General features: G+C 49.1%; 1 protein-coding gene and 1 long non-coding RNA gene across 5 annotated transcripts in view; one reads left to right on the top strand and one right to left on the bottom strand.

The window, feature by feature from the left end:
- LOC115081431 overlaps positions 1–24,445 on the top strand; it is a 55,309-nt gene that overhangs the window by 8,481 nt on the left and 22,383 nt on the right. Inside the window, exons 2-4 of the long non-coding RNA XR_003853798.1 lie at positions 451–480; positions 587–812; positions 21,875–22,296. This is a non-coding gene — a long non-coding RNA (uncharacterized LOC115081431). The remainder of the gene's footprint in view (positions 1–450; positions 481–586; positions 813–21,874; positions 22,297–24,445) is intronic.
- Positions 3,234–24,258, bottom strand: LY6G6F (lymphocyte antigen 6 family member G6F). 4 transcript variants are annotated; one of them, XM_029585867.1, is made up of 9 exons: positions 24,128–24,258; positions 21,881–22,207; positions 18,550–18,852; positions 12,776–13,099; positions 11,750–12,046; positions 11,067–11,402; positions 8,343–8,624; positions 7,517–7,658; positions 3,234–3,395 (listed from the first exon to the last, which is right to left on the bottom strand). In XM_029585867.1, exons 1-8 carry the CDS (start codon positions 24,180–24,182, stop codon positions 7,630–7,632), a joined length of 1,953 nt encoding a protein of 650 aa, XP_029441727.1. In that variant the 5' UTR covers positions 24,183–24,258; the 3' UTR covers positions 3,234–3,395; positions 7,517–7,629. The 4 variants fall into 4 exon arrangements, with proteins under 4 accessions (XP_029441727.1, XP_029441728.1, XP_029441729.1 ...); XM_029585868.1 differs by having other exon boundaries at positions 11,067–11,387; XM_029585869.1 differs by lacking the exon at positions 8,343–8,624.

Raw genomic sequence — 24,445 nt, 5'->3', positions numbered from 1 at the left:
CTATTGTAAACTGCGCCTCCTGGTGGCAGAGACCTGCTCCTCCTGTCGTAGCCGAGGTTGGTGGAGCTCTAGATATTTCTGTACTGTAAGATCTCTAGGTGGAACCTCACCGGTGCCCTGTGTAGAAATGGGGGTCTAGAACCCACCCAGTAAGGTTTCCCGGGGCTAGAGAGGGGACGCAGGGATAATGTTAGGATAACGGTCCTGAGGGAGGATGTTATCTGGAGAATTCTGAAATAACAATTGTATTTTTACTAAAAAGCAAAGGATTAGGGATCGCAATAAACAATATAACAAGTATTCAAGTTCCTTCAACATATATTTTCAAAACAATACTGCAAAACAACTTTTTTTAAATTTGGGACCAGCATAGAAATACTTTGGAAACAAAATGGCCCCACGTGTTGGGTGACGTGTTGACAACTACTGATAATTTATTTTTTTTTCCAGAACTTTGAGCACAAATCGACTATAACTCAGGTAAATATTACCTACTTTGTGTGTTTGTCTTTATTTTACTCTGTGTCCAGTATTCAAATTGGTGTCTCAAGAAATTGAATCTTTCTGGTATTTCCTAATTTTTCAGAAACACAGAAATGATGGCAGAAAAGGACCAGATAGTCTATGCTGTCCGCCCAACAAGCTTCTGGGAGTATCTGCTGTGCAGGTCACCCCCATGCTTAGCACTTTCCCAGATCATAAACATCAGGGCTCTCAGTGGCTGCAGTTTGAATCCAATTCCCTGTTACCCCGTGCTGTTGAAGCAGAGAGGAAGATTGGAATTGCTGGTCTAAAGCAGAGTCCCGTTTCTAGTAAGTATCCTTTTTTTCTTCACTGTCTGCATTTGCTGTGTGGGTGTTTTTGTTTTTTTTCAATCCTATATTGTTGTGTTGCTTTCCTATTGTACCTGACTGCTAGTCTGGCTAGATCTAGGATGTGATTGTTGTAGAGGTGTGCGCACACTTATCTGGGTCTAAGCCCAGCCTGTCGCGATGCAAGTTCCGATGCGACAGTTTTTTTTTCTTCTGGAGTTCATGCAGTGGAGTTATCGGGCTCCGCCTCAGTGAAGACACTGGAGGGGCTAGGCCTAGGGGCATGGTGATGGAGCCCAGAGACCGGACGGGAGCCGGACGTTGGTGAAATAGTCCCAATGGTTACATCCAGTGCTTCACTGGGGAGCCTGCAAAGAGCCCTCTCCAGTATATAAAGGATAAGGATTCTTAGGCAGCCATCGGCCTCCATCGCTGCGCTGCAGGTTTCCAGCCTGCAGCCACCGGGGCCACTTAGATTGTAAGCTCTTTGGGGAAGGGAACTTTTCGTACCTGAATAGTTATCACCATTGTACAGCAAGAAAATAGTTACCCCTGATAGTAATATGTATTTATTAGTCTCTCATCTTTAGGTTTACATTCACCTCTACTTACTTACTTACTTATTTATTTAACAGCTTTTATATACCGTTGTTAAGTAGGACCATCACAACAGTTTACATTTTAAACACTGACACATAATAACATGGTACATATTAATAATCATTTAATAAAATACATCAAATAAAATATTCAAAAATAAAAACAAACAAAATTCTATAAAAATCTCTAGAACTATAAAACATCATTAATAATATAAAATACACAATACATACTAAAACCTTACTTAAAGAAAAACAGTAAAATAGCTGCTCCTATGTCAAGTCTTGATCTGCCTTTGGTTCCAGGAGCTGCTCTCTCTATTTTCTGCCATAACTCTGTTTTAGCCAGTTATTTCCTTCTTTGCTGGTCCGACTCTGTAAAGAGGTCTTTCTTTTTTTTTTCTTTCCCCTCCTGTGCTGGTAAACTCTCACTCATGCCCTCTGCTCATTGAAATAATTGTCCAAGCTTAAAGATGGAGACCCTCCTGGGGAACAACGGCAAGACTCTCTTTGGAGGTAAAATCCATAAATTAAAAAAAAAACAAAACAAAACAAAACTGTTGTGATACCTCGAAATTGTCATGGCCCCAGGATGAGAAGACGCTGGCAGATACTTACATTTGGAGTAGCATCATCAGTTTCCTCAAAGTAGGCGTTTTTCTGTGGAAACCACAAGGTGGCGATGGTGAGGGAATTTGTTTTTTTGTGCAGTTCCGACTTGGGGGGCTAACATGAGGAATATAATATTGGAATTACTACCCGGGGATGCAGATAATTTATTGTTTTTAAAATCCTGTCTGAAGGAGAATGAGTTATGGCTCGTTCACGACAAATGGATAAATGCGCTAATAGGATTTCAGCTCTTTCAGGAACAGTCTGGCTTAAAGAGCTGCTTCGGCCACTCCAGGCGGATGGAGATTTGGCTCGGCGGTTAAGGAGAGGTCATCTCAAACCTAAGGATGAGAGAAGGTTGGTGATCGCGGCACAGGGCGGCGGGCTACGCGCGGACCAGGTCGGTGCACGGGCAGCGCGGGACAGACTGGCACAGCGGACCGCGCGCGCAGCCCGGAAACAGCTGCGTGTCTCTCGCCGCCGGATGTGACGTGGGGGGATATCGGGCACAACGACGAGGTGCCACAGAGCCCATGTCAACCCTATGACATCGCCGTAGCAGGATAGCGCCGGGAACGTGGCCCTCGTAGAGCTGCAGGGAACGAAAGAGCCGTTCCCGTCCCAACCTATAGAAAGCTCGAGGCTAGAGCACAGGGCATAGCGATGAAGGGAACCACAAAGGTAAAGAGAGACGGGTCCAGAGGTACCAAGAGACAAGGAGAATACAAATTACACTGAATCAGTCCAATTTGTTGGCTGATTATCTCACTTCCTTGCCCCTATGCTGTGCTGGCGAGCAACGCCGAGGAGGACTGTCTGATTAACCCTTTGTTTTCTTACTTCTGTAGTGCTCCAGATACGGGAATCTTTGGCTGCCTTATTATTATTATTATTATTGTTGTTTTTTAATGTACATTCTGCCTTCCGTGACACTTCGAAGCGGATTGCATTCAGATCCTGCAGGGATTCCCCTATCCGCAGTCTAAACGCCTGATCAGCAGATCAGGCGTTTAGACTGCGGATAGGGGAATTCTCCCATTCTACGGGAAGAATTGCTCGCGTAAACGACCCCCCCCTGAGGCAACGGAGGGTGAAGCGACTTGCCCAGGGTCACAAGGAGCACCGGCGGGATTTGAACCCTGGCTTCCTTGCTTCTCAGCCTGTGCTGGATGTTTGTGTGTGCGTTTTGGGGAAAAAAAATAGAGAAAAATCAGGCATCAGGCATTCGATTTATTTATTTATTTATTGTTATTGCTAATGTCTTCAGCCAGCATACGCTTACATAATAGTTAATTTTGGGTCTGTGAGCGTCCTGCATCTTCCCTGTTGTCATCGAGAAGTGATTCTGGCTTCCACGATCTTCTGGCACCTTCTGTTAAAAGAAAGCAAACTCTTCAGTTTATTTACGTTTTCAATTTTTTTTTTTTTTATTCATTGACAAAAAAATAATACATTTGTGTGCACACACGGTTTCGGAAAAGGAGAAAACCAAACTATTTTATGCTGCGTAGGACTGGCAGTTAAAATCTGATTGGGTAGGGACAAGTTTTGCCCGCAGTGATAAATAAGGCCCTTTCTGACCCGCAAGGTCAGGCTATTCCAGCCTCTTCTCGGTTCAGTCTGCAGGCTTACCTGTCTCACAATGAGAAGGGGAAACTTCTAGATGACTTTTCTGATGTTCTCCCAATGCTCGGCAGAGACTGGAATACACAGGTGTTGGCCCCAGCAGGGTGAGACATTCAGAGCATGGGCCTGGCACAGCTTGTTTAGAAATAAATTCCAATTATGCATGGAGATTCCTTAACCCTACTTGGAGGGGATTTTTTACCTATTTCTCTCCCTTGTCGCAACGCTTAGAGCAGGCTGGATTTTATTTTCTGCGTTCACCTATATGGCCCTCTGTGATGAATACTTTGTGCAGGGCCGGTGCGCTTCCGTTAGGCAGAGTAGGCGGCCGCCTAGGGCGTCACAGTTGGGTGTACGCGGGGCAAAATTCCACCGGCGCCAGGCCCCGAGGGATGCCGTGGCAGGGGTTGCTGCAGCCGTGCCCAGAGGTAAATCGGGGCAGGCAGGTGCCTGACCGAAGGTTCGTCTGGACCACCCAGAACCCTTGCACCAGCCATGTACTTGCGATTACATCACTCTGTGCGATCTCCGAATGCCACCTTCTCTCCCGTCGCGTAAAACTCTCTCCCCATGTCCCCGATGGCTCCTCATGGAGGCTTCATTGTCCTCTGCCGCTAGGGATGGGGGACATCCAAGGACGTGGAGGTCCCTATTTTATTCGCAGGCTGGCATGTGTTTTGCCTTTTGAAACTTTGCCGGGGTGAGGGGGCGGTAGGCAAGTTGCCCGGGGAGTTTCGCACCTGGTGTTTTTCGTCCGGGGTAGACGCTCTACGGAAAGCGAAGCACGGAGACTTAAAACTTTTTTTTTGGTTGATAGGCAGTGGTACGAGATGTATTGAACAATGATCGTGCGCTTTGCTTAGAGACTGGGGCTGAGAATTGTATTTCCCCTGGCTGTCAGGGGTTGAAACGAAGAATTCTTTCGTCGGGAGCTGGAGCGCGGGAGTAAGCAGGTGGAAGACGGACTGTGTTACCTTGAAAGAAGGAAGGAAGTACCAGTCACTTATCCCTTGCTTCTATTTGAAATTTTTTTTTAAGACGATTTGAAATTATCGAAATAGTGGCGTCTTGGGAGACATTTATGGAAGAGTTGAAGTAGTTTGAGTAGTTGAAAAAGTGGACAACAATATAATGGTCTTGAAAGTTGGAGGGTATCGTTCTTCCCTGGCGTGACCCTGCATTTTTATGGTTTTTATTTGTATGTGGTATATTTGGGTGGAATGAATGAGTATGGATGTGTGTTGTACAGTGGGGTAGTTTTATGGGGTATGGGGTTGGCACTTCCAGCTATGCAATTATATGTCTATGTTGATATCTTAGTAAATTACGTAAGTCCGTATGTCTCATTTTTGATATAATAACGTTTTTGTTAAATATTTTTGTAAAACATTTTTGTAGTTTTTACAGTACACACTGTGAATAATCCCTTATTTTGGTGTTTGTTACATGAACATACGAGGGAAGTTTGAGTTTGTTCATCCTTCATTTTTGGGTATCTGTTAAGTTTTCTTTTATTTCTGCCACATTGGGGAACAAAGTTTCAGTTCCCTGATGGATTATTTAGCTGTATTTTAGCCCGGGTTTAGCAGCGCTGCTTGACTTGGTCCCTCGGCCCCATCCTTCAGCCAGTTGGGTTTCGTACTTAGTATGCACGAAATACTGTTGGATGCACTGGAGGCAGTACATGCAAATACATCTGCATATTCATTAGGGATATCCTGGAAACCCTATTGGCTGGAGAGTGGAGCGGTTTAAGCCCCACTGGGCTAGGAGGATATCTCAAGGCTTTGTCTCCTCTTCGCTTTATTGAAAGAGCCATAATGCAGACAAGCAGTCGTGCAGGGTGCGGTGGTTTCTGACGCACCCTAGTCAGTTTGGTCTTCGAACCTCTGGCCCGATGGCATTTTGCATGCAGATCTCACTTTACGCTGGTGATGCATTGCTTCATTCCTTTATCATACGCACTCAAGTTTGCTATGAAAAACCCTCGGTTAATTGGCCGAGCACGGACAGAAAGTTACTCCTGCTCCAAGTGGGAGCGCCACGTAACTTGTGCAGGGGGGCATATACTTTCTAAATGATTAAACCGGAGTGATTTGTAGTCCCTACTAGAACTTCGGTATATAAAAATTAAAAATAAATAAATAAAAAATAAATAAAAATAAATAAAATAAAAAAAACTCCGCATGCATCCAAGTTGCAACTCCGCCCTGCCGGATCACCTCTTCTCAGGGCGGCTCAGAGCACGAGCAAAACCGATCTACGCGCACCCGGCCCCCTCATTGATTTTCAAAGCCTCCCGCAGGCACATAAAACAAGGCGTCGTGCACACAAGTCATTTTGAAAGCCGAGCCGTGCAAGGCAAGTAACGGAGTCAATTACATCATCTCGTCTACATCGGAGCTGAAGTGAAGGTCACATCGCCTGTTCAGTTTTCTCTCCGAGCCGGTAACAGATCAAGTGGGTTTGACCTGCTGGCCGAAGAGTCGTGTTTTCAGCTGGCGACGGAAGTACAAACGTAGATCCCGACGCTTGTCCTCCAATTTACAACCGAGCTCTTTCTCCCACTACTGCATGCGTGTGGGGGGTGAGTTGGGGTCTTTGTTAAATACACGATGTATTCTAGAGATCCCTTTAGTACTAGAACATGCTTTATCACATGACACTTCAAAAAAGGTTTGGATAAGTTCTTGGAGGAGAAGTCCATTAATGGCTATTAATTATACTTAGGGAATAGCCACTGCCATTAATTGCATCAGTAGCATGGGATCTTCTTGGTGTTTGGGTAATTGCCAGGTTCTTGTGGCCTGGTTTGGCCTCTGTTGGAAACAGGATGCTGGGCTTGATGGACCCTTGGTCTGACCCAGCATGGCATTTTCTTATGTTCTTATGTTCCCCTGCCTCAAACTCCCCCTCACTGACGTTTGAGACAAGAAATGAGCAGCTTGTAAATTAAAAAAAAAAAAAGTCTGAACGGTCTAAGTCCCTGTCGTAATTTTTACCCTCAGTCCAGCTCCATATGTCGGATGCAACGGGGACTGGGAGTTAACTTGCATGCGGGCAGGCCAGATGGGCCTGTTCGGTCTCTCTCTCTCTGCCATCATTTGCTTATGTGACTACGTGCGGTTTTCACGGTTCCCCACGTCCACATCCGGTGGACGCGTCCAACGATCCCGTGTTTCTAGCGGGAAGAGATTGGCTTAAATATCCCGCCTGGCAGGCCTCCGCCCCCTGCACGCTTCGTTCATTAGGGTTGGGCGGGGGAGGGATTCCTCTCTGGAAGGATTCATTTCAAAAGTGGTTCAGGCGGGTAAAAAGCATTTTAGCTGGGTTCATCGGTTCCCCTGAAAAATTATCCTCTCCCGGTGCGAGTAGGTGAGGCCACAGTGAGAGGCGGCATAACAGGGAGGGGGGGGGGAGAGCGGGTGTGTTTAGGTCGAGAGGGTGGGGTGGAAAAGCGCGCCCTGAGATCACATATTCAAAGTCCCTGCGCAGACTTTGCCTCGGATGCAGGGGTAAAAAGGGTTCGGGTAGCTGGGGACCCGCACGGCCCTGGTGTGAGCTGGCAGGATTCTCAATGGAAATCCCTACAAGGGGTTCCCCTTTAATCAGCTTGCAGTCCTGTGGGGATGAGCATTAATGCCCTCCCTATGTATAATGCACAAACATCTATTGATTGGCCAGTGATGGTTGCTTTTCTTATCTCTGCCTTTTATTGCAAGTAATACATGATTTTTAAAAATAACAGAAATACCCAGGGCTAGCCTCAGCTATTCCTCTAGAAACCAATGTGCTTGGCAGGGCGGGCAGGGAGGGGGGTCAGGGGTCTGGCTATTCTGACCGGTTCAGCTGCCCTCAGCACCTTACCTGCTGCGGCATTCCTTTGTTGCTTCCGCTTAATGAGGAAGACGATGGTGATAACCAGAGTGAAGAGTAGGACCTTGCCAGCGAGCCAGAGAAGCAGGTCGTACTCCAGCCGTCTAAAACCAGTCACCCCGATTTTCAGAATCTAGGGGAGGGGAGAGAGAGAGAGAGAGAAAAAAAAAAGAAAACATTCTCTACTCAATTCCTTTACACGAGTTATTGTGCAATCCCACTGCTGCCACCAGCTCTCACTGCACGATAGCCTAGAGCTGAGAACACAGAGCTGTGGCGTCTGCAGATCCAGGTTCCAGTCCCTGACACTAATGCATTTGACACAGAAGTCTGCCTTGACTAAGCTGGGGAGTGGGAAAGTTAGCTGCATAACCTGGATGTTGAGCAAAACATAACTGGATCCACCCCCCCCCCCCCCCCCCCCCCCGCTGAACATACTTTGAGTTACCTGGATAAAGTGGTCTGGACAGCTCTAGGACAGCCCTCTGGCACGGCCAGACTTACTTGGATAACTTTTATCTAGGATTGTGCTAACCAGGTAAAGATAACTCCTGCCCCCTGCTAAATTTTGCACGGGTAATGAGTTACTGGGACAAAATATAAACAGAGAGCGGGGGGGGGGGGGGGGGGGGGACGAATTTTTGAAATCAAAGGTTTTCTGAATTTACCCAGACAAATCTTTTGAGTTTTCAAGTCAAAGCTCATCTCTTCTTTTGTGGATGAAACCCTTCACAGCGGTGAGGGAGGAGTAGTTGCTCAGGTTTATGAGAAACCCCTCCCCCTTTACTCGCGGCGTTTTGAAGTCCCCGGTATTTACCTGCGACCCGGAGGTCATACACCTGCCGGGCTCTCTCCGCGCCGTTCACGCTCAGGCTGCAACTCCACGGGCCTTTGCTGTCTGAACGGCGGACATCCACGATGGTCAACAGAGAAAACCCCGTGGTCTTCCAAATCTGCCTGTTAGCTCCGTGGATCACCTGGTTCCCTCTGGCATCTGTCCATCTGAAGTTCACACGAGGTATGGAGCCAGGGGCAGTGACTGAGCAGTTCAGTGTCAGGACGGATCCCTCTTGCACTGGAGCGGAGGCGTTAGCGGCCACTGGAATCAAACCAGCCGTGAGGAGAGAGGACATTTATATATAATCACTCCAGTGTCACCCATAATATCACCAGGGGCTTCATACACAGGAACTACCTCAGTCGTTCAATTATTTTTATTGCTATCTGTCTATCACAGGCTGAGGGTATTGTTTTCCCATTCTATTACATAGTAAGGTAGTACAGGACGGCAGATAAAGACCAAATGGTCCATCCACACTGTCCAGCAAGCTGCTTGTGGCCCAGAGCACACGGCCGGGGGTCTTACTGCTTTCAGAGACTCGGCAAAGTTTCTTCATGGTGCTGGGCTCCCATCGCTCAGCAGGAGAAGATGGTCCAGTGCTGGCTCTCCATGCGGTACAAGCGTCGCTCTGTGCGCGGTTGCCGAGAGGAGAGCAAAGAGAGGCATTTTCTGTCAAGCCCACCGTGCAAGCACTGACGCTCTTATATAGTAAGAGTCGCTGGTCCCCCGTCCCCTCAGCTCAGCCTGTTATAAAGCGCCTAAGAGTTTCCCGTTTGTAGACGTTAATATTTTAGTTTTATTTCTCTGACAAGCTTATGCGGAGAAATCATCGGAGGGCGGAGGATAGCGGTTTAGGGAGGGAGGGGGCCCGTCGGTCCATCCGGCAGTCTGATTGATTGAACGCCCTCACCAGTGTCCTGTAAGACCTAGGATAACCGAGTCCCTGCTCGAAGCGGCGCCATTTGCTCTACCACGGCACAATGGCATTTCATTTATGCGGTGCCTAAAATTTAAAAATAAATAGAGTAAATGTTCTGTTCCTGGGCTGGTTCTCTCTACGTATCTGCCACAGCAGCCGGGACCGATGGGGGGGTGGGCTGACGTTCTCTCATCCCTGGGGCTGCTCCCTTATTTACTAATTTCTTGGGCTCGCTGTCCTGTCTTTCCAGCTAGGGGCTCCGGGTGGCGCACAGTGCACGTGGAACAGTAGTGAATATTATGTGGTCCAGGGTGGTGCATGCATGCCGGGTATGGAATCGGTAGATTCAGTACAGGCCTAAGCCTTAGCTGCCGATCACTAATCCGTTCGCCGGAAAGGCTTAGCTACAGAGCCCTGCCTCGATCCTTTTCCAGGAAAGCAAATAGATATTCTCCACTTGGATCTCATAAGGGAGCCTGGTCCGGAGCAGCGTTTCTCATACCAGGGACCCGCTGGCTGACATCCTAAACTGATGTGGACCTGCTGGCAAAGTTGTTCCTCCTATACACAGGGAAAAAATAACTGCAGGTAGATATTCAGCGTCACTTAGCTGGATAGGTTCAGATTTAGCCGGCTGAGAAGGCGGCGTTTGAATATTCAGCGGCTGCCACTTAGCTGAATAACTGCTTATCCAGCTTAAGTAGTTAGGTCTCAAGTTAGCCGGATAAACTTTTCCAGCTATCTCAGAAGTCCTCTGGATATAGTCAGTGGTGCGGCCACATCGCTCAATACCCCGGCTGAGTTAGCCGGATTAGTTCTTCCTGCCAACTTAACTAGCCGGCTAGGCTTTCAATATGGACCTCTTGGTTTTCAGCTCCTTCTACTGACCCACAACATCTCAGGCTTCAAGGGTTTTAACCCAAGTCTACCACAATACGAGCCAAAACGCTACTGCATGTAGGCGCGCGTTCAGCTCCGTAAGACCCTGCACCCGATCTGCTCTTAAGTAGGGTTAAAAAAAAAAAAAATAGCAGCACTCAGTTCCGTGGTTCTGAATTGATCGCCCGACACTCGATCGCATCGGGGCATGAAGTTCTCTGAACCCTGACCAAGCAAGGAAGACTAAAACTCTCATGATTTAGGGAAACCCCTAAAGGTTCCCCGGAAATCCTCCGTTCCAGCAGGGAGAGTCTGTCTCGTGCCAGGGAGAGCAGAGATCCTTCTCCTCAGCCTCGGGATGAACCGTTAGCTTCTCATGAAGCTCATTCAGGGGACTGACCCCCCCCCCCCCCCCAGCAATGGGTTCAGACTCGGAGGCGCTAGTCCCCGGTTCGGTCCCCGGCTCTGCGTGAGAACTCGGGGGGGTGAGTCATTTTCTTCCCCCCGTGACTCTGTTCCGGTCCCCGGCTCTATCCCTGACTTTCTGTGTCTGTGTGACCTTGGGGGCACGTCCTTACATCTTCTCTCTGCCTCAGCACTAATTTCCCACATCTGGACTGTCGCTGACTTTGTCTTTGTCTCTTGGAAAAGTGAACTCTTCTTTTCCGGGCTGTTTGGAAGCCCGGCGTGTGCGTGCCGGCCATCCGCCCCGGAGGAGGCTGCATGTGTTTTCTGAAACGCTGGCTGACAGCTGCTACATAAATAAATAAATACATAAAGATAAGGGAGTAAAATGCCCCAGGAGTCATTGCTTTGGAGAGCTGGGTGGCCTCGCCTGATGTCTGAGCAGAGACATAAAGAGAGGGTCTCAGAGTTTGGAAGGAGCCGGTGTATGACCTCACCTGATAACACCGCCAGCCTGAAGGTCTGAATTGGCTCGTCGGGGCCGTCCAATCTGAAGCACTGGTAGATCCCGGCGTCCGCGAGCCTTACGTCTGGCAGCAGAAGGGAGGTGTCGGGGAGGATGCGCCGGCGTCGGGGGTCGCACTCGGTGCATTCTGCAGAGCCAGAGGCGGGGACGACGCCAAGTTTCCCGTACCTGTCTGCTCCAATCTCTTGGAAGAGCCACTCCAGCCGGGAGCCTTCTCGGAGGTCGGAGGGGTCCAAGCCGGGAAACTCCACACCACCTCCCTCTGCCACGAACATCTCCCGAACTGCACTGCCTGTAAGGGCACGGCCTTGCGTTAAACGAGAGAGAAAATGCAAAGGGGGGGAAATAAACTACCCGAAGTTAAGGCATTTAACGGTCTGAAGGGTGACCATGGACCTGCAGTGGAAGTTTTATCTTCTGTTGAACTTGGAGATGAACAGTGGCGTCCTAAAGACTCGGTTTCTGTAAGGAAACCTTGCCCCATTTTTTTTTTTTTTTGCACTAATTGCCCTCGTGCCCTGATGCATTCTGGTATCTGTAGAGCTACTGACGTGGAAGAAGCAGGGGCTTAAAATACCACAAATACAAAAATAAAACCCAAGCCAGGGCAGGGCTAAAACGTGTGATGCTGTCCCCTCTGGCTGCAGAGGTTACCTCTCACTGTCATCAAGTAGTCCTGGCGCGCCCTCGTCTGGTTCTGGACAGAGAGCCTGCACGTCCATCTCCTCTGATGGTCGGATCGCTGCACCGTTACTTTTGTCTTGGCCACGGGTTCTGGTCCTGACGTCCCACCTCTGAAGGTAGGGAGAGCGACGCCTGCGTCATCGTGCCAGGTCACTTCCACGTCCTCGCGGTAAGACAAACATTGGCCTTCGGCCTTGCCGCACAGCGTCCTGCAAGCTAGCATCACCTCCGTGCCTGCATTTACCGGGCCCTGGGGTGAAAGCTCGACTGAAAGAGAGAGAAAATCAAAGATCTTCAGAGTTGGGGGCCCTGCATTTTACTCCCAGCGCCTTTCTATAGACTCTGTCCTGCGGCTGAGAGGACAGGATGCGTCCCCCTCTTTAGAAATCTTCCAGTGGGACCAATGGCTGTCCTCAGTTGCTCAAGGCGCAGAAACCGGAGCTAGGAATGATACCCTCCAGGATGGTTCATCCATGCATCGTTGGACAGGGCCTTAAAATACAGAGCAGCTGTTTATCAACACCGGATCTATGTCTCACCAGGATCTTCAGCACTTCCCTCCTGCCTATGACCCTCTCCAGGTCTCCCTTTCCCTCCCACTGGCAGGAGGAGAGTCGCACCTCTTACTGGCATCTGCCTCCTCCTCGGCCGGCTTCAATCCGAAGTCCGAATGCACGGTTCCGTCGGGTCTTGCCAGACTCTGCCCCTGCGCGGTTCTGATTTCAGGCTGATGCCAGCAGGGGAGAAAGCAGGACGCGGGTAAGAGGCGCCGCTCTCCTCCTGCTGAAGGGATGGAGGGGGATAGAGGACTGGGGCACAGGCCCCCCCTAGGAAGTGCCCATTTGTGTCTGATGGGACATCCAGCCCTGCTTATTCGTTGTTTGAGGTAAAGTTCCATTGCTCGGTCCCTCTAAGGCACCTCCTCCCCCAACCTTGTCACCAGCTCTCTGGGACGATCTTCTCCCCTTCTCCCCTTCGTCTCTGACCCAGACTCACCTGTCAGAAGGATTAAGGACACCTCCCTCATGGGACTCCACGTGAGGTCTGTCTTTTGACACAAACACATGTATATCCCGGCATCCCTCCTCCGCAGACCCTCCAGCCAAAGCGAGGAGTTTGGCAACATCTCCAACCTGCTGCGTTCACGAGGGGGAACAGTTTTGGTAATTGTCCCATTCGGATACAGCACGGCCAGGAAAGAAATCACGTCTGCTTCTTTTTCAAAAATCCAGTGGACCGTCTGTGAGCTGCAGTCTGGTTTCCCATCGCAAGGCAGAAGGACAGACTCTCCCAGAGTGGAGTACACGGCGTCACCGGCGCCTGGAATGGAGAAGGGGGGGCTCCATGAATACCAGGAAACATACACAGAAAACCTCAGGCTGCCAGGTACCAGAAGCTGGCATTGGAAAGATGCCCAAATTGCTCAGTCATGACACAGTAAGTCATTAACCATGCAGTTATCGCTACTATAATGGAAATTAAATTACCAAAAGCTTGCGAGGGCATAAATTAAGTCCAGGATCAGAGCACACTGCACCTATAGAGGAGGATGCAGCCGAGGTGGCGGCGGCAAGGACGGTCTCTGAGAATTTCTTTATAGCCAGCCACCCCAATGGAGAACCTCCAGCAGATACCAAGTGTAACGAGCCTTTGGTACTCATTATGAAAATGGCCTGAGACCTTTTGAGCCAGGAGAGTAGAGTTTAGGCAGCAGAGGGAGGGGATGCTCCATGTTGGAACAGCTCCTGCATGGAGGTTGCTGGAATGGCCTGTGCCCCTCCCCCATTGGAGTCATTTTTTGTTACTAGGGCTAGGGATGTATATAGAGGGTAGGCCGTATGGATTCAGAGCTCTCACCCAGACACAGACTAGTTTGAAGGCCACGGGCCAAGCTCTGAGTGAACTCCTGTTTACTGTCTTACACTGTGAAATGTTTATGAATAGGCAAGAGTCTGTTTATTTAGTTATATACTAAGTCTATGATGAGAAAACTAGCAATTAACTGATACTAAAGCCTGAGAGAGAATGAAGGCCACACAGCTGTGCCTGAAAATGGATAAGAACTCAGAGGGAGGGAACGCCGCTGCTTTCACAAGCGTTTGTAGTGTATAAGGGGAGACGGGGAGAGAGACAGCCTTGGACCAGATGGTTCGGCTGATCCTTTGGAAATGTAAGCTTTTTATATCTATGTAGCAATTGTTTATTTGTTCTATCCTCCTATCGCTGAAATAAACTTACATTCTTACCTGGAACTGTAATGTACTGAATCAAAGTTTGTGTGAGGCTCTTTGTGTTGAGGATAAGCCCCTGGGTTCAAGCCCCCAGGTATGATCCCAGTAACTGTGTGTGTTTATATGAGATTAACCCCCCAGGTCAGAGCCCCTGGGCAGGATACCAGTGTGCACGGTCTGAACCAGTAACACCTCCGCTGTATATAAAAGCAGCTGGCAGCACTGCAAGGTACGGCCTGTGAGTTTAGAGATCAGCAGAGGAGGAATTCTCTTCCTTGATTCAGCTTTCTCCCCCCTGCTCTGGGGTCTGGGACTCCAGGTTCGGAGTTGGTGCCTAGAGTGGGAAGGGGGGGAGGGGGACCAGTGCCTCCTGGGTGCTAGTTCCATAAATTTGGTTGCTGTTTTATTGGATGTACCCTTTTGAGGTTTCCTTGCTGTGAGAGCCCTGGTACCCTTGACTGGAGCATTTTGGGGAGCCTGACAGCTTAGATCAGGAGGCCAGGGCTGGATCAGGGATGAGTCACTGCAGGAGGATTCCAGGTTTCTCCCATTTGTGAGAAGGCTACTGGGGGAGGGGGGGGGAGTTTGGTTGCCACCCTGAAGAGGGGGACATCTGAGAGAGCTGCTGTCTTCTCTTACTATGCGGACCTCTCCTAGGAAATACTCTATCTGAAGAGGAGAACTGCGAATAAGACCTTTTTTGATAGATCTGAGGACTCCCATCCAGTGTCTGGGAGTCCCTATCCAGTAATTTGGAAGGGGATTTTTACGCTGACCTAGAATGTCCCTTGTCCATCTGGGCAGCCTTGCTTCTCTGCAGCCCTGGGGGGGTGAGTATTTTCCCTGGCCCAAGTATTGAGAGACACTCGCACAGATATGAAATTTGCAGAACGTGACTTCCACTATTGTGCCAAGAGCTGATGTGAACTGTGCTGCTTTGCCACTTTAAAACGTCTGCAGTAAAAGAATTATTTTGGACACTCAACCTGAGGCTCCAGAGTATTTTGTTGGCACTCAACATCCCTTAATGGTGAAAGCGAACAGAGGACAGGAAACCCACCTTCAGCCCTGGAGGATTTCTTCCTCTCCCCGATGGAAAAGGACCGTGTCCTGGGACCCTGGACTGTGTTGGATCAGGCAAGAGGTCTGAGAGTTGGCCCCGGGACCCTCGTGTGCACCTACTCTCCTGTCTCATAAACCAGAACAGTGGTTACAGAAGATTTAGCCTATGAAGTACAAGATGTTAGGGTATAATCTGCCAGAGGTATGACCCCCCAATATCAAGAGCAGGTGGTGCACAGACAGAGCAAGTCGGGTGGGTGCTAACAAGATCAGAGACATCGGCTGCATCCGCTGCCCTCCCTTAGGTCGGCCCTCAGGGGCTGGCAGCCAACGGGACTCGGACACGGTAAAAGCAATGTAGAACCCAGACCTGGAGACATGAAGGCACCCGCAGAAATAGGGCAGGACCACTGCAGGAAAACCTACAGTCACAAAGGAGCACACAGAAGCCATGTAGTAGGAGCACTGCAGGAGGACTGGGTACATCATGAAGCCAACTGGGACCAAACAGGAAGACAGGATAACATGCCACGGTCTAGGAGCAAACCCAGGACCAAGCTGTGGCAGAGTGCAGACTGGAATCCTTGGAACATCTATGGGTCCAGACAGGGACAAGATGGCTGCCGGCAGGAAGCTTGGGCCAGAGAGCCAGGAGGACTGCTGGAGGGAATTGCAGGGTGACTGGCTGTTTCTCCCACTGATTTCTTTCCCGCTTTTTGACTAACAAAATTCACCCAAGGCAGCGGGCAACAATTAAGTTGCCTTGAACTAAATCAATCCTCACTTATTAGTTGCCGCTTTGTTTGCTGTACCCCACCTTGGGAGAATTTCTTTTTTTTTTCGAAAAGGCGTGGTAAGAAATCGAATTAATATTTATTTATTTATTTTATTTATTTAAACATTTTTATATACCGGCATTAGTTGTGGACATCATGCCGGTTTACAACAAACGGGTTAAGCTTGGAAATTACATTTTAACAGGGAAATCAAAACTGGGAGGGGGGTAACAAGAAGTAGAAGAGAATAGAAATGATAACAATAACATGGTTCCTCAATGTGAGAAGAGAGAGGATAACAAAATATGGTTCCTCAATATGAGGAGAAAAGAGTAGACGCAAAGTGGTCTATTTTTGGAAACGGTGTGGTAGCCTTTTATTCTGGGTAGGCTTGCTTGAACAACCATGTTTCAATTTCTTTTTGAAGTTGTTCATACATGGTTCGAGGCGTAGGTCAGGCGGCAGTGTGTTCCAATGAGTTGGACCTGCTATGGAGAGTGCACGGTCACGTCTAGAGGAGAGATGGGCTGTTTTCAGGGAGGGCACAACTAGGGTGCCTTTTTTGGTTGTTCTAGTGGGTTGACTGGACTGAGGAGTTGTGAAAGGGAAATCTAGCCAGTTGAAGTTGTAGGTGTGAATTGCTTTATGCATTATGGTGAGGGTTTTGTAGACAATACGAGAGGCTATGGGGAGCCAGTGTAGGTCTCTAAGGATGGGATTGATGTGGTCATATTTATGGGAGTTTGCAATGAGTCTCGCTGTAGCATGTTGTAACATTTGTAGTGGTTTAATGGAAGAGTAAGGGAGCCCTAGGAGTAGAGCATTACAGTAGTCTAATTTGGATGAGATGGTGGCCTGGATAACTGTACGGAAGTCTTGGGTGTGTAGAAGGGGTCTGAGTTTTTTAAGCACATTAAGTTTGAAAAAGCAGGTTTTGAGAATGGAATTTATGTAGTTCTTCATGCTTAGTTGGTGATCAAGGAGAACTCCAAGGTCCCTCACAAATAGTTGTGTTGAGAGGAGGTTGAGTTTGGTAATATCAGATGGCGGGGGGGAGGAAGATGAGTGAGGGGAGATGAGTAGAAGTTCAGTTTTGTTCGTATTGAGGGCGAGATGGAAGTTAGTGAGCAGGGAGTTAATGGCTGTGAGGCATTTCTCCCAATGTTCTAGGGCGTCGGAGATGGAGTTCTGGATAGGGATGATGATCTGAACATCATCAGCGTAAAGGTAGAACTTAAGATTGAGATCAGAGAGGAGTTGGCAGAGGGGGGTGATGTAAATGTTGAAGAGGGTGGAGGAGAGAGATGAGCCTTGGGGGACTCCCTGCTGGAGGGGCTGTGGGGTGGATGTGGAGTTCCCGATTTTAACGGAGAACTTTCTGTTTGAGAGGAAGGATTTAAACCAGGTGAGAGCCAGGTTTGAGATGCCAATGTGCTCCAGGCGTGTTAGTAGATGATGGTGGCTAATAGTGTCGAAGGCTGATGAAATGTCAAGGAGGGCAAGGAGGTAGCTGTGGCCTTGACCCATGCCCCGGAGGAGATGGTCTGAAAGGGAGAGCAGAAGGGATTCAGTGTTGAAGTGTTTCCGGAAACCAAATTGTGATGGGTGGAGGATCAAATGATCTTCCAGATAGTCCATGAGTTGGGAGTTGACAACTCTTTCCAATAGCTTGGCAATGAAGGGGAGGTTGGAGATTGGGCGGAAATTAGCAGGATCTTTAGGGTCAAGTGAGGGTTTCTTGAGGAGGGGTCTGACTACTGCGTGCTTGAGTGCATCTGGGACAGATCCGTGCGCAATCGAGCAGTTGATGATATCTGCTATGGCTTTGATTATTGCGTTAGGTATAGCTACTAGTGCTTTGGAAGGTATAAGGTCTTCAGGATGGGAAGAGGGTTTGAGCTTTTTGAATATGGTTTGGATTTCTATGGTGGAGGTAAAGTCAAGAGCGGGCATTGAGGGTTGGGTGGGGAGGAAGGAATAGGCAGGGTGGGTGAGAGACTGTTCGATGAGGGGGGGAATCTCTTTAGGAGAGTTGCAATTTTGTTGATGAAGAAGTTGGCTAGTTCCTCGCATTTGGTGGAGGCATCGTATTCAGGTGTGGTAGGAGGGATAGGAGTGGTAAGACCTGAGACGTAGTAAAATAGTATTTTGGGGTTAAATTTTGGGTATTTTGGGGTTAAATCAAAGCAAGAACTGGCCTAACGCTGAACAAAAGCCCAAATTGTATTTACTGGCACATTTAGATGACTTTGGGGTTCCTTCGTCTTGAGTGCTAGGCCAGCCGTTGCAGGTCTACGGAAGGTACTAACGGGACTGGTTGGCAAGCTTGGGACAAATGATATTCATTTGAACATATTACCCTGGCTTTGAAGGGAGAGTTAGACAAACATTTGAAAACGTGGTCAGCTTTTGCATGTAAAATACCTCAGCGTTAGATAATTCGCCATATGTCCTGGGAGTACATAGGATTTTGGATGAACTGAAAAACAGATTTACTGATTAACAGCAATGGCTGATATTCCTTGCAAGTTTTTTCGCTCCTTTGAATTACTTTATAACTCTTTGGTTTGTTTCTATTATACATGCGCCATATTTGACTGTCTGAGATGTACATTGCTTGCTTTCAACATAGAGAGTTTTTATCTGAAAATAGAAAGTTAACAAAAAAACAAAGCAAGATAGCGTGGTAGTGGATAATTACCTTTGACAGCCAGGGTGTACTCCTGGGATATATTTGCATGGACATTCGCAGAGAGCTCGCACCTCCAACGCCTGTTGTGGTCGGAGCGTATCACTCTGATACGCAGATTGGATGTAGCCCCTACGGAATCAATCTTGTATCTTCCTGTCAGCTCCCGAATGCCTTTCCCCCTCTCATCGAACCAGCGCAGGGCAGCAGGCTCGGGGATCGAAGAGCATCGTTCCTCATCCTCATCACAGATCAGAGAGCACTTCAGCTGCACTTCCTCACCTTCCCCTACTGGAAGCGGGGGGAAAGACTCAACTACAGAGAGGAGAGAAGGATCAGGGAATTATTCCTTGTGAACACCCTCCGAGAGCTCCTGCACCGAAGCACCACAGAGCCGTAGTTCAGTGACTGATCACCCCCCCCCCCCCCTTACGACAGTACTGACACCATGGTCAACGACCGTGGCTGGGAGCGGCCGAGGTAGCGCTGCCATGCTGGGACTCTGGTCACTGGCCATAGCTGGAAATCTGTTTTGGGATGGGTGGGTGGTTCTGTTTTGGGTTTTTGTGGGTATTATCCACGCTAGGTGAAGATACTCAAAGCTCGCCGGGTGGGTATAAAGAGAACCCGGCTACTTTCAAGCAGTCAGCCGAACCCGTCCAGACGTCTTGCGTTTGTTTGGGCAGCAGGGGAGGGAAGTGTACGTGAGGGGGGGGGAGGGGAGACTGGTTTTCCCCAGCTTTACAGGACGGGCGTGATGGTGGGAGAGAGAGGAGAGTGGCACTGGGCGTCAGGCCGCATGGTACACTTTATTTTTATTATTTTATAATACCGGATGAGGAGGGAGGGAGAAAGGGGGCATCAGACTCTCTCCCCCCCCCCCCACAAAAGAGTAACGTTTTTCTAATATTGGATGGGCAGAAGGGAAGGCTGAATGGGGGGGGGGGGGGCATTGGCCCGGGAAATGTCTTACCCCCCCCGGTGGCGAGATAGGGCTTAACTTCAGGCCTGCCGTCTGGCTGCCCAGCACTGGAAATCGGTGCTGGCCAACCTAGGTTTAAACCCTCCCAGGGCCGCCTCGGTTTGGCTAAAATTGTGTTTGGGCTGTGATTTGCCACGCCAGAGTTTAGGTGGTCGGTCGGGGCTATTTCAAGCTAACACTCTAAATTAGCTGGACGGGGCCTTTGAATATCAATCTGTGTGTGTCAGGAAGATGCTGACGGCCATTTTTCCTTTTTTCGTTTAGGTGCTTAGTTTGCCATCTTTGCGTTGCTATTGTTGTTGTGTGGAATGTGCTTCGTTCTTTCTGATTGCGTTTGGGGTGGTTTCTGTTTTTGAAGTTGATTTATTGATTACTGCCCATCGCCTTGTGCAGCTGCTTTTTATTTTATTTTCACTGGAAAAGCGGTGGAGAAAGCTTCAGTGAATTAAGTGGCTCACGTGGCGTGGCCGTCCCCGGGGAAGGACTGACCGTGGTGCAGCGGCACTGGGGATCATGGCCGATCCCACTTTCTGCTTAATCGGCAGTCGTGCAGTGGCAAGCGACAATCAATCTAACTAACCACCCCCACATGCACGCACGCACATGCACACGCACACACACACACACATCACATTGTAGTTTTGCTTCCTGTCTTTTTAAGAATGAATACTTCCCAAAGCAGCTAACAATTTTATCAAACAAATACAATTCAGTACATAGAAAATGCACAGAACTATTTCCCCGTTAATAAAAGGCAGTTGTACATGCACTTGGTGTTTGTTTAGGGTTTAGGAAGGGTTTTTCATTTAATTTCTCACCTTTTCCAAATGAAAGATGAAGGTGAACTACAGTTCCAGTACTTTAGTTATTTCTCTGTCCAGGTGCATTTACATTCTGAGTTGTATCTGAGGCAATGGAGGGCAAAGGGACTTTCCCAAGCTCATAAGGAGCATCTGTGGGAGAAGTGGGGATTTGAACCCTGGTTCGCAGCCCCTCTGCTCCAACCACTGTTAGCATGAGGTCTACAACTGTAGCAGGACTGGCAGGGAGCCTGGGTCCTGTCTGCTGAAGGGTACGCAATGCCTGGGGAGCTTCACGGGAGGCAGAACAGATGAGGCCAAGCAGCATGGCTGGAGGGGGAAGCCCAGGACCTGTGGACTGAAGTAGGGAGGAGCCATCAGTGAGAAAGGTGGGGAGGTAGAGGAGAGGGAGGGAGTAAGAAGAAGAGGAGAAGTACTCAAGGGTTGGAGAAGATTAATGGAGGGACTGGAAGAAAATGGACAGTGCAAGGGGGAAAGAATGCACCATGCACACCCCACCCACTCATTTGCTCACTCCTCACACCCAGACACTCACATAGAAAGAGCCCATCCAGTCATTCACTCACGTCCACCCACTCACATACACTTAGCATAGCAAGAGCCCATCCAGTCATTCACTCACATGCACATAGCATAGAAAGAGCCCATCCAGTCATTTACTCACATCCACCCACTCATACACGTAGCATAGAAAGAGTCCATCCAGTCATTCACTCACGTCCACCCACTCATACACGTAGCATAGAAAGAGTCCATCCAGTCATTCACTCACGTCCACCCACTCACATACACGTGTATGAGTGGGTGGATGTGAGTGAATGACTGGATGGGCTCTTTCCCTCACGTACACCCACTCACATGCACGTAGCATAGAAAGAGTCCATCCAGTCATTCACTCACGTACACCCACTCACATGCATGTAGCCTATGCAGTGGCCTACATGTACACACCCCACCCATGCACTCATTCATTCAAACCTCCCATCCACTCATTCATTCATTTATGCATTCACCCCCACCTATACACACCCCACCCATGCACTCATCCATTCATTTATGCATTCACCCCCATAGCTCATGCATGGCCCACCTACTTGCTTATGTGCACTCTCTTGCAAACACAGGACCGCACCCCACCTACTAACATGCCTATCCACACCACCCGCCCACTGCAAGCACTCCACCATGTAAGCAGCTTTTCCACTAGTACAAACATAAAATACAGCTCAGTTTGGAAATATCAGTACAAACAATATCAAATACAAGGCCCCTTGGTCTTCCTCTTCCACTTTCGTTGGTGAGGTTTGGGTCCCTCTGGCAGAATAAGAAAGTCTATGGTGACCCCTGGCCTTCTTCACAGCCCACATGGCAAAGTTACTTCTCTGTGACTTTCTCTGAGGACAGCAGATTGTGGATAACATCAACCAAGAGCAAAGAACAAGGGACATTCTGGGAAATGATCAGCCCTAAGGTTCACCCAGCCCTGAACTGATTATCTCAGCCCAAGATCTGCTTTTGTTTGTTTTTCTCGCAGACTCACCTATCAGAAGGACCAGCGTCGTCTGGGATAGGGCATTTTGCCGATTCTCTCTGCCATACTGGAGGCAGGTGTATATCCCAGCATCCTCCCGCCGCAGGTCTTGTAAGAGGAGCGAGGCGTTCCTGAACATCTGAATCCTGCTCTGCTTGCTCCCGGTCCCGGTACCAGTGTGGGTGGAGATGAGTCCATTAGGATACAGAGTGGCCAGTGCAGAGGAAGCTCCTTGCTGCCTTCGAAAAACACATTGGACATGCGTCCAGTCCTCTCCCAGATCCTTCTCATTAGGCAGCAGGAGAGACCGTCCCAAAGCAGAGAACACCACACCTCCTGGAAAGGAGAAGAAGATTCGGGGAAAAGGGACGGCAGCAGCAGCAGTGTTTTAATATCCTCGCTTTTTAGGGAGAACAACATGTGACGTAAGTGATTTCTTCATTTTTTTTTATATTACCATAGTTTGTAATATAAGAGCAAATCTTTGTAAGTCAACCAATAAGACGAGGCCGCCTTGTCAGTGAAAGGTATTCTGGGGAGGGTGGCAATTTTCAAAACTATGTAGATGGTGACAGAGTCCGCGGATGATTTTACCCATGGACCTTTCACCGGTTATCAGAGGGGAAGTTGCGTAGCTGACATTCCCTTTGAAAACCGGCCTAGGGGAGAAGGTACCACGTGGAGACCTGCACCAGTTTTGTTTTTTTTTTTCTACGGATACCTTCTCCCACCCCCACGAAAAATTACGCACACGCTTTGTCCGAAATGCAAAACTCCACATTGTCGCCAACCCCTGACCCTAACGCCGCCTTCGAGCCCCAACCATCGATCCCACTTTTCCTCCCCCATGGGTAAAAAAAAAAAATGTGCATTGTTCATGCCCTCCCCCTCCTGCCACGCGTTATATGGGAAATTTCGTATTCATCCGGATAAATGTTCTTTGAAAACTGCCCTCCCTGTGAATGGAGATGGTCTCTCTGTTCGGGGGGGGAGGAGATATTGAGGGGGTTGATCTAGGTGTAGGTCTCCACTTTGCAGTTGGTCCCTAGCTTAAGTGCTAGGCTAGGATTTGTAGTTTGCAGACCGTCCCTGCAGGCACCTCCACAGAGGCTGATCTGGATTGGTCAGAATGTGCAGGGTGGCTTTATGTGAGTTTTGTTTTGCTTTGAGTTGCAGTTTTGGCGTTCTCGTTGGGCCCTACAGCCCGATAGGAGGGATTTTTTGCAAAATATAGAAGAGAAGGTTAAGTGGCAAGAGAGATTTCCCATACTGGGTCCCCAGCTTGGATCTAGGGGGAGAAACTGTGCCCGGGCCAGCAGCCCAGGATTGCCTCGGAGGAGTGGAAGTGGAGTTTGTGGAAAAAGCTGTTTTTCTGCCTTCCCCTGGAATTTACCCCATTGACCAGTACAAAACATTTCTCCTGTGGAAACATAATGGGGAAAAAAAAATCCTTTGCAGCTGCTGGGCAGCTAGAGGAAGGCTGGACTGGACGGCCCTTTGGCCTTCTTTCAACTTAAACCAACTATGGGGGTCGATGCAATAATCTCAAGGCATAAAACGGGCGCTTTCCTAATGCGCACCCAGCCACCTCTCCCGGGCGCGCGATCCAACATTTAAATGGGGGGGGGGGGGGTCACGCTCAGAATGAGGGGCTAGGGACAAATTTGCGCTCAGGAGAGGTGGCTGTCGAGCAGGTTGTGAAATCGGGCGCTCAGTCTACGAGCCTGGACCGTGTACCTTGTGTGTGTATTGGACACCCAATCTTTTTTATTTACTAAATCCTGCTTTACTTGCTTCCCTCCTGCTTAGTATGACTACGACACTATTAGGAGGAAGCACTGAAAGCAGGGTTTTCCTTTTTTTTTTTTTTTCCCCCAATGCGTCCTTGAGTGTGGAATACCCGGGCTGGCATAAAATTCGCCACGTTGCAATGGACGCATTTGGCTAGCGCACGGTATCGCGTCGGCCCCTATGCACATAAAGACTGAGAGGAGCAGGAAGCGTATAATCCTTGCGTGCATTTATATGCACAGCCAAATGAATTGAGAAATCGGTTTCAAATTGCAGAGTGAAACGTCTCCGGCGGTCGGCGCACTTAAACCTAGCTTGGAGCAGACGGACAGAAAGCTAGCAGAGGGCTGCCCTGCGCTGGTGGAATTAAAGGTTCCCTCCCCCTCCCCTGGTCATGCGAAGACCACGGCGTCTCACCCTCCTCTCCCAGATCCCTCCACAGGGGCCCGGGGTAGTGGGGCTTACCTTGACTCCTGGCGAGGGGAAACCCACAGAGAAAGAAGAGCAGGACCCGCACCATGGCGAAAAGCGAGAGAGGGACAGAGAGAGAGTGAGAGGATCCTCTCCTCGCTGCTGTGCTGACTCCCGGGCCGGGCACTAACTTTGCAGAAAGGGGAAGAGAGGAGCAGAGAGGCTCTTGAGTAACTTCCTGTGGGGAGGATTTCAAGAGAAGTGGCTAAAATGGCGAGAGAAGGGCGAGATGAAAGATATGGAGGGTATAAATAAAACGCACTGCCACACCGATAAGGACAAAATGTTTCATCCACTGGGGCCCCGAGGTGG

The sequence above is a fragment of the Rhinatrema bivittatum genome, unplaced genomic scaffold, assembly GCF_901001135.1.
Source record: "Rhinatrema bivittatum unplaced genomic scaffold, aRhiBiv1.1, whole genome shotgun sequence".
Classification (NCBI taxonomy): domain Eukaryota; kingdom Metazoa; phylum Chordata; class Amphibia; order Gymnophiona; family Rhinatrematidae; genus Rhinatrema; species Rhinatrema bivittatum.
Note: the sequence above shows the minus strand (reverse complement) of the source record. Positions and strands in the feature narration are given on the sequence as shown.

Coding starts and splice junctions, on each gene's coding strand:
- LY6G6F (XM_029585867.1), bottom strand. CDS start 24,182: ATGGTGCGGGTCCTGCTCTTCTTTCTCTGTGGGTTTCCCCTCGCCAGG. Junction 13,100..18,549: donor GTACACCCTGGCTGTCAAAG/GTAATTATCCAC, acceptor TCTCCATTCCAG/GCGCCGGTGACGCCGTGTAC. Junction 7,659..8,342: donor GTATGACCTCCGGGTCGCAG/GTAAATACCGGG, acceptor CCCCTCCCCTAG/ATTCTGAAAATCGGGGTGAC.